The sequence below is a fragment of the Zingiber officinale genome, chromosome 3A (genome assembly GCF_018446385.1).
Source record: "Zingiber officinale cultivar Zhangliang chromosome 3A, Zo_v1.1, whole genome shotgun sequence".
In the NCBI taxonomy this organism is placed as follows: domain Eukaryota; kingdom Viridiplantae; phylum Streptophyta; class Magnoliopsida; order Zingiberales; family Zingiberaceae; genus Zingiber; species Zingiber officinale.
In genome coordinates, this window is record NC_055990.1 from 153,286,526 (window position 1) to 153,295,711 (window position 9,186).

Here is a 9,186-nt window from a genome sequence, read left to right on the forward strand (position 1 = left end):
CTAATTTCCCTCATACCCTTCCTTGACGGAGATTGAATCAGTAGCCGGGATCTTGACATAACCCGCTTTCTTGGGGTTTTCATCCACATCCTCCTCGTCGCTGTACGCGTCAGAGTCGTAGATCTCTTGCCGATGGGCGACGAGTGACCAGGCCAGGTACATGGTGGCGGCGGTGAGCGCACCGCAGCCGACCCCAAAGAGGAGCCCGACGAAGACCACAAGGATGTCCTTGGCCCGCTCTTGGATGGAACTGAATCCAAAGGCCGCAGGCCTAGCAGGGGCGACCTCGCGTTGAGGAAGGAGGAACCTCGTCCGCGGTATCATCGAGGGGCGAGGACCGACGTCGGCGGAGCGGGAGGAGGTGAAGATGCGGTAAACGGATATGGATCCGGAGACGCGAGGGTTGCCGGGGAGGGCGGCGTCGGTGGTGGAGATCGTGTAGGTGATGAAGAGAGTGTTGCAGGGGTGAAAGGAAACGCCGGGGCGGGCTGTCACGGAGGCTGCCAGGAGGCTGATCAGAGCGAGGAGGAGAGGAGTGGACCCGCTGGAAAAGAAGCAAGAAGCCATCGCCTATCGGAGGAATGGAGAGAACGACCACCGGCGTGGAAGGGGAAAAGACTTCTATTGGGCGATGGTTGGCTTTCTGATTTTTATGGTAGACTTTTGCTGTGTGATTTCTAGAAGATTAAATTGGGCCGGCCGACCATTCTAAACGGGCCAGATTTGTTTTCTTTAAGGAAAAAAACGGCTTCTTCTCTAAACATATGTTCAACACAAAATATATTAGAAATAAATATTTTAGAGGTCTATTTTTGAATATATAAAAATCATCCCTTTTCTCCAAACGAATATAGTTAAAAATATATATATAATTTAGTGAAATAAATGCTTATGAGCATATCTAAAAAATTTAGAGATATTTTTACCTGCAACTAAAGGAATCACAAAATATAATATTCAACTTCATTCAAGGCAATTTTGAAGGAGCCGACATTGCCAAATTGCTAGAACTGAGATAATATTTATGTAACACTTGCATTTTATTTTCATGATACGACACTCCGGAAATATGGATTATCAAGCTAAATTTTTGATTGCTGAGACAAGGAGCGAAGTTAAAGATGAAGAACAAAGAACACCACTATGACATTATATGACAATCACAATCAGGACGACTCCGTTGGATTTTCCGCAATCTATTGGCGAGATTTAAGACAGTGTCGAAATGAATTCGTCGACCTGAGCGTTCATCTTCCTCGACAGAAACTTCATGCAGATTGGCGGCTTCACTTGTGCCAGCGCAAGCACAGCCTGCGGCAGAGTCCATATCCCGTCGCCGCATATAACACCAGACGCCACTGCCGGAGCAAAGGAATCTGCCTTTCGCTTGTCGATCTTTTCCCAGACGAACAGTATGACGCTTCCGATGAACATGTCGATGGCGAAGTAGGATCCGATGTAGAAAGGAATAGCCATTGCCATTGGGATCGGAATGAACCGCGCAATCCTCGGGCCGACGAGATCCCTTATCAAGTTGATGACGATCGCGAGGACAAAGAAGACGTAGCAGAGCGTGAGGCAGTGCTTTGGAAGAGAACCGAAGCCGTCGACGCCGAGTATTGCCATGTTCCGGTAGATGATGGCATAAGGCGCAGGGTACTGGCTGCCTTCCGTGCCGATGTCTTTGAAAGCCTTGAAGAAAAGCCAGAAAACACTCGGAGCGATCACGCATCCCATCGCCGTCCCAATGATCTGGCTCACAAACATAGACCGGGGAGAAGCCAGAGTTAGGTAACCAGTCTTGAAGTCCTGCATAAGATCTGAGGCAGTCGAGACGATGCTCATCATAACACCGCAAGCTGCTAGGGCGGCGAGAACACCGCCGTGAGAGCCAGCCCAAGCTCCGATGACAAAGATGGCAAGCTTGCCGTAGGTGGAAGCCAAGGACCAGTCAGTAAGGCCGCAGCCGTAGGCGTTGCAGAATGCTAAAACAGGGGCAAATATATAAGCGACGAAGATGAAGTACCACTTGAGTGGGGGGAAGATGAAAGGAAGAGCAATGATAGAGATCACGGCAACAGCGACATAGCCCGCGTATGCTACCCATTGTGGAATTTGATCTTTGAGGAAGACATCAGTTCGCTTTTCGTCATCGTAAGAGGCAAGAGCAGGCGAAGGGCTATCATCGTCCGTGACGGGAAGTGTGCTGGGACCTTTGCGCCAGGCGGAGACGAAGGTAGAGACGGTTCGGTGCAGGACCTTGACGAAATTATAAAGGCCGTCGCCGAGAATCATGGCAATGCCTATGAAGACCTTGTAGCCATTCAAACCATGAAGGCTACTGTCTGGTGTATCAGCCGGATACCAATGACCTTTTTGGTTGTGTATAAGAGGCCACATGATTCCCCATGAAAGGATACCTCCGAGGAGGACAGATACGTTCACGAGATACGGGCAAATCATTCCAACGCCCACGTAAGTAGCAGAGAAGTCGAAGTAGAACCTGCACGATTAAGAAAAGAAGGTTAGGGCACAAATTTATACATATTTTAAAGAGAAACAATTCAGGCTACCTGTGATCGTAGGCCTTAAGACCGAGGGTAGGGAATGATACAAAGCCACAACCATCACTTGCAGTGTAAAACCATTGGAAGAACCCCCAGAAGAAGCTACCAATGAAGCACTTGCCGAGCATCCATACTTGCTTCCTAAAAGGAAAAAATCAAGTTTCAGAGATTCAAGATGAACAGAGAGAAGAAAAAAATTCAAATGTTCCAAAAGCATTTTTTACTTGGCCAGCTTTTCCCCGTTCAATGTATGGAAGCCATTGATAAGGTAGGCAGTAGCAGTGCCACTCGGATAGATCAGCTTGTAGTCAATGATCATTATCTGAAACAAGTTTGAGTAAGCATCACGACGGGCATAACCAAGTTCGAGGTTCAAAAATTTGGGAATCGAACTAACCTTTCTGAGCGGCACAAGAGAGAACAAACCGAGAAAGCTGACGACAAACATAAATCCAATCATCCATCCTAAACTTGGGTCCTTTATGTTCTGAGGTTCACTTCCTTCAGTTGCTTGACCAGCAATTTTTGAGCTCATACCAAAAAGATAACTTCCAAAACCGCCTGTCCAGGAAAAAAAACTAAGACTTGGTAGGACGATAAAATTGTTCGATCATATTCTTCAAATGCAGTACGAAGCCCATAAAGCAGAAAGTGTAAGAAATCAGCTATCTGATCTCCAAATCGAAGTCTATCGCTTTTGCATATTTGTTTCCTTCTAATGTCCATAAGGTCTTATTTTCTTTTTCGATCTTACCTCAATTAATTCCTTCTGATGGGAAAAAAATGGAAACAGAAATTTACGATAAAACGATATTGTTTTTTTAGAAAAGAAAAAACAAAGCGAACAATAAAAAGGGCAATCTTTATTCGTTTTGGATGATTAAATTTCAATATCTTATGAGAATAAAAAAAACTACAAAAAGGATGACAAAAAACGATTCAAAATCGCATTTTTCGAGCCCATGGAGATCAAAAAGGGGAAGAAATCAGGAATTTTTAGGCACTTAATCGCCATTCGAGGTCTATAATTCCAATCCTTGGAGTATTTGCATTGACAACACCCTAAGATTATCTACACTGAAACAAACTCAGAGATTAAGAAGCCGAAAATATTCACTCCTGCATTACAGAGTAAACCACGATCTCGAAAACCCTAGATGGGAAAAAAAGTCGGATTGCGAAATCACCTTTAGCGGACGTGAATAACCAAAAAGAGGGCAAAAGCAGCGATTTTTAGGTTTCGGAATGGCGTACCGCTAAATGCGAGGCCGTAAGCGGCGACGACGCAGGTCTGGATGACCGTGTTCTCCTGCCGCGTGAAGGGAGTCCGAAGCAGCCCGGTCTGCTCGAGCACCTTCGTCCACATCTTGATGAAGAAGAACCCGAGGAGGCCGGCGGCGACGTTGAGCGAGGGGATGATCCCCGTCGTCAGGTTCAGCTTCATCACGATGACGCTAAACATCACGGAGAGTAAGAAGCTCACCACCAGCGCGCGGAATGTGAGCTGCTCGCGCCACGGCGGCACACGCAGCCCCTCGAACGCCCGCTCCACCGACACCTCCTCCTGTTGCTCCGCTTCCCCCTCCTTGTCCTTCTTCCGCTGCCGCAGCTTCTCTTCCTCGTCCAAACTCCGCATCTCGACCTCCTCTGAAGCCATGGCGCGCGCGTGAAGGAGAAAAGAAAGAAGGACAACCACTTCAGAGACTGGAGAGGAGGAGGCCGATGGAGAGACTATTTATGGAGAGTGAGGGAGCAAGGAAGAATCACGGTCCCGTGATGCTCGGAATCAATAGCTGGCGAAAGGCTGCGCTTGATTCTGGTGAATCTTCGAGACAGGCCGCTTCTACTGCCAGGGGATTGGTCGAAATCGGGATCAACCCAAATAAAACCCTATAATAATAATATTATTATTATTATTATTAATTATTCACTTTAATATATTATAAAACAGTTTAAGTATTATTTATTTGCCAGTGGTATCGCGGCAGGCTTAGTTTACATATACGGAGCGAATTTAATAATATATTATAACACAGTTTAAATATTATTTATTTGCCAGTGGGACCGCGGCAGGACGATTTTTTAGTTTACCAGAAATATAGGGATCGATTTTCAATCCGACGAATTAATGGACCGAGAGCGTTTTTAAAAATTAATCAATTTAAGTGAGACACTTAATGTCAGCCCAAAATAATAATAGTAATAAAATTATTTAATATTGATTCTCCATTGTATCTTATATTTATGTCCAAATCTGTCTCCGGTTGGTGAAGTGGAACTAGATTTCTCGAGTTCAAATTTTCTGTCCCTAAATTTCTCTATCCTCGTGAGAAATTTTTTATATAAATTTGGACATAAATATAAGATACAATGGAGAATACTGTCTCCGGTTGGTGAAGTGGAACTAGATGTATGAGTCCTCAGTTCAAATTTTCTGTCCCTAAATTTTTTATGAGGATGAGTCGTCTCGATTATATCTCAAAGATGCATTATATATCACGAGAATACTGCACACATCTTAAAGATGTCATGATGTTTTGAAATGTAATATGATCCGTCTGATCAGCAGAGGACACGGGGACAAAAAAATTTAGGGACAAAATATTTAAACTGAGGTTTCTCATTCTAAATTTTGATGAAAAATAAATAAATAAGAATCTAGCTCCATATTCTCCGACAAATGAGAGTTTGATATCCATAGCCGAGCTAATAAAATTATACTTCTCTTCGTCTTCGCTATAAATTATTGTGCTCTGCCATATAACTCACTATTCAAAGTTAATACAATGTCTTTACATCAATTTCTAGCTGACATAAAAATCATTTCTATGCAAAAGATTACTGTGGTAGAATAAATATCCTCTATGATATCATCTCTTGCTCCTATTTAAATTTAATGTCTCATTAATATATAGAATTGATCGGAATTTATAATACTATCATGTAAAAGATGGTTTCGTTCAATTTGAGCATCTTTCATTGTTTAAAATTAAGAGAAATAAATCATGATACGGAATGATCTTCAAAATGGGAGGATATTTAATTCTCGAGAAAATAAATTTACAAAAATTGATCTTTACATAATAAAGTAACTCTGTCATCCTAATATCAACCCAACCACACCTTAGCGGTGAAATTTATAATACTAACTAGTTATCATGCACACGCATTTCATGTGTAATATAATACATAAATACATATAAATTAGTGTTCTAAATCCATAAATTGGACTTGATAAGGGTGTGCCAGACTCATACAATAGTGCAACACAAAGACGACTCATCCTCATAAAAAATTAATTTAATTTTTTATAATAATAACATTTAATCTTAGCCAAAAGGTCAAGATTTAGCGTCGTCAACCCAAACTATTTATAGAAAAAATTATATTCGTATTATTGTTAATACATGAGGAATTAAATATAATCATGATAAAAAAAATACTAACATAATTTTATTTTAAATTCAATTAAAATTTGTCAGTAAAGATTTGGAATTTTTAATAAAATAGGAAGATAGCAACTAAGTTGGTTCCACTTGATTACGTAATGATAATTTTTTTTCCTTCTCCATCAGTCGCTTTGGTTTTTCTTTCTTTGTTATTTGCTATGTATAACAATAGATATTTTAATATTATTTCAAATGAAAATAAATAAATATATATATATATATATATATATTATTCTATTTAAAAAATCTTCTTATGAGAGAGAGACAGATCAATGGTTGCCTTGTGACAACTAATTCATATGGAAATTTATAGAACGTAATTAATAATAAAGAGAAAAAATATTCACGGTAATAAAATTTGATGATTTTGACTAAATATGATCAACCAAACAACATTGTATTTAATGCATGATGCTATTTTGGCATACTATTAGCTGTTCATAGTGCTAAATAAATAGAACATATGACAGACAGTGTGAATTAAACCTTGCCAATGCTCAACGTAAATACCAAATTTAGAAATCAAGATAAAGAATGCCTTCAAAAGAAGGTACGCCATAATTTCATACCAAAGAAATTCCTGATGACAAAGGTACATATATCTAGCCCTAAATTAGACTGTTATTAAAGCAGTCCAAGTAATCAATATATAATTTAATTTTCAAAATAATTCATAAAAAACAATATTAATCACTTAATTTTAATGATAAGCGAATTTAAATTTATATGAATTTAACTTTTCTGTTTTAAATGGAAATTTTGATAATCAAGGGTTGGTTATTACTGTTTCTTCCAATGGTAGCTCTTAATTTCTGTTTTGTTGTAGGGTTTTATGGTGTTCTAGCCACGAAATTAGTGTGACGTACAAAGCATTTTCCACTAGCCAAAATTGTTTGGGTGTAGTAATTATTTTTTAAAATGTCATACTTTATATAACTAACTAATTTTGAAGATTGACAATATTTCCTGATTCGATCGCCTAGTGGGAGTTGTAATATTATTGACATATATGGCTTCCACAATAGGTGATGCACTCAACATGTCATGCATTCTTCATGCTCATTGCAATTACTTAATTAAAACTGTTCTAATATTAGTTTTTTTTATTAGAATTAATGCACATTGTAGCATTTTTTAATCAAATTTAAATAGTCGTAGTCAATATTTAAATAGTTTTGATAATATAAAAATAGATCAATTTGAATAAGTTATAATAGTTTTATCCAAAATTGTTACCAAACTATTGAAAGTAAGCATTTTAAAAATAAATAATATAAGCATCCTTTTAATCTTTTTTCTAATCGTGTCCTTTTTAATGATAAAGAAAATAAAGGACACTTTCTCAAACTATTTTTCATTGGAAAAATCTTCTGTTTTTTTTCTGAAGCGTGCATGCATATGGCAAAAGCACATCCTACGCATCCTTTATCATCGGTATCATATCGATATAAAGAAAATACGACAATTTATCAACGAGCCCACTCAACTTTTTAAATTGATAAAAACTGCATTTGGTAATTGTATCTCTCTTACCAATCATATGTAACTTACACCTCTTTCTCCCTTCCTCTCTCTGACTCCCTCCCTCTCTATCCACTCACGGGAAATAAAATTTTCTCCCCTCGCTCCGTTTATTCGACTCAAATATATTTTTTTAAAATATCACCTTCAAGAAAAATTTAAAATAATAATAGATAGATTATTTAAACACATTATAACTTGAAAAATTCACATAACTTTAAAATGAATGTAATCCGATGTCTTTAGATCTATCAGTAGATTTCGATTGAAATTCACTAATTAACTTTACATCAATTATACTCATTTCTAATTATGTAGATTTCTGAAGTTACAAGTAGTTTAAATATATTATCTATTTTTATTTCAACTTTTTCGGAAGTGTTACAGTGTTATTGAAAAAATCGGTCGAAATCCCACATGAGCTTGATATGAACTCATATCAGACCCATGTTGAGTATGATATGAACTCATATCAAGTCCAACATGGGATTTCAGCCGAGTTTAATCAAAATCCACTAATTAACTTAGAGATTCCGATTATATACATTTCAAGTTTTGTGGATTTTTGAGGTTGGAAGAAGTCCAAATTTTACATCCATTTCAGGTCCTATGTATTTTTAAATCTGCAAGGAATCCAAATATGCCTTTATTGTTTATTACTATTTTTCCGAATATGTTAAAATATTATTGAAATAATGGGCTAAAATCTAGATTTATGAGGTTAATTACAAAGAATTCAAATATGCTATCCATTATTTATTTTCGGCATTGTTGAAATATTATTGAAAGAATTGACCAAAATCTCACATTGGACTTTATATGAACTCATATCAGACCCAACGTGGGATTTTAGTCGGTTTCGGTTGACATATATTAATTGATGTAGGGAACTTTTATTGCACTCATTCTAGGTCTTATGATTTTTTGAGGTTACAAAGAGTCCAAATATGTCATTTATTTTTTATTTTAGCTTCTCAGGGTGTGTTAAAAATTCTATTGGAAGAATTGATGAAAATCTCATGTTGAATCAGAGAAGTTAAAATAAAGAATGGATGATATATTTCGACTCCTTGCAACCTCAAAAAATTATAGGACCTGAAATATATGAAATCGTAACTCTCTAGGTCAATTAATGGATTTTAACCAAAATCGGGAGCTTCGATTACACTCATGTCAAGTCCTGTGGATTTCTGAGATGGTAAGAAATTCAAATATATCCGTCATTATTTATTTTGGCTTCTCCAATCCAATGTGGGATTTCAACTGATTTTTTAATAATATATTAATATCTTTGGAGAAGTCAAAATAAACAATTGAGTACATATTTGGACTCTTTACAATCTCATAAATCCACATGACCTAAAATGGATATTGATCCCGTCCGGAAGCTAAGTCGGATGAAGGCGGGCCTCGATGTACTGGAAGTTGACGGAAAGTCGCTGCGACGTCCAATCTACCTGGCAATCTCCGGAAGGGTTCACACGGGCGGATGACGAAGGGTGATGACTGGGATGATGACGCTAAGGCTCTGCGCACACTCAAACGAGCCCACGAGTCATTAGAGACCAGAAATCAGGGAAAAAGTCCCCGGATCAGGCCCTCCGATGCTCAAGTCATGTACTTTTTCCCTAGAAACACAAAGAAAGGAC

The 9,186-nt window shown here is 38.3% G+C and overlaps 2 protein-coding genes across 3 annotated transcripts; both read right to left on the minus strand.

Annotated features, from left to right (window-relative positions):
• Positions 1 to 567, minus strand: LOC122050791. Its single transcript, XM_042611668.1, has one exon. It carries the CDS (start codon positions 565 to 567, stop codon positions 1 to 3), a length of 567 nt encoding a protein of 188 aa, XP_042467602.1.
• A 473-nt stretch (positions 568 to 1,040) lies between these two features.
• LOC122052879 (probable metal-nicotianamine transporter YSL12) lies at positions 1,041 to 4,395 on the minus strand. Of its 2 annotated transcripts, XM_042614618.1 has the most exons (5): positions 3,822 to 4,395; positions 2,965 to 3,128; positions 2,792 to 2,889; positions 2,574 to 2,708; positions 1,041 to 2,503 (listed from the first exon to the last, which is right to left on the minus strand). In XM_042614618.1, exons 1-5 carry the CDS (start codon positions 4,222 to 4,224, stop codon positions 1,210 to 1,212), a joined length of 2,094 nt encoding a protein of 697 aa, XP_042470552.1. In that variant the 5' UTR covers positions 4,225 to 4,395; the 3' UTR covers positions 1,041 to 1,209. The 2 variants fall into 2 exon arrangements, with proteins under 2 accessions (XP_042470552.1, XP_042470551.1); XM_042614617.1 differs by having other exon boundaries at positions 2,792 to 3,128.
• Between the last annotated feature and the right edge of the window lie 4,791 nt (positions 4,396 to 9,186).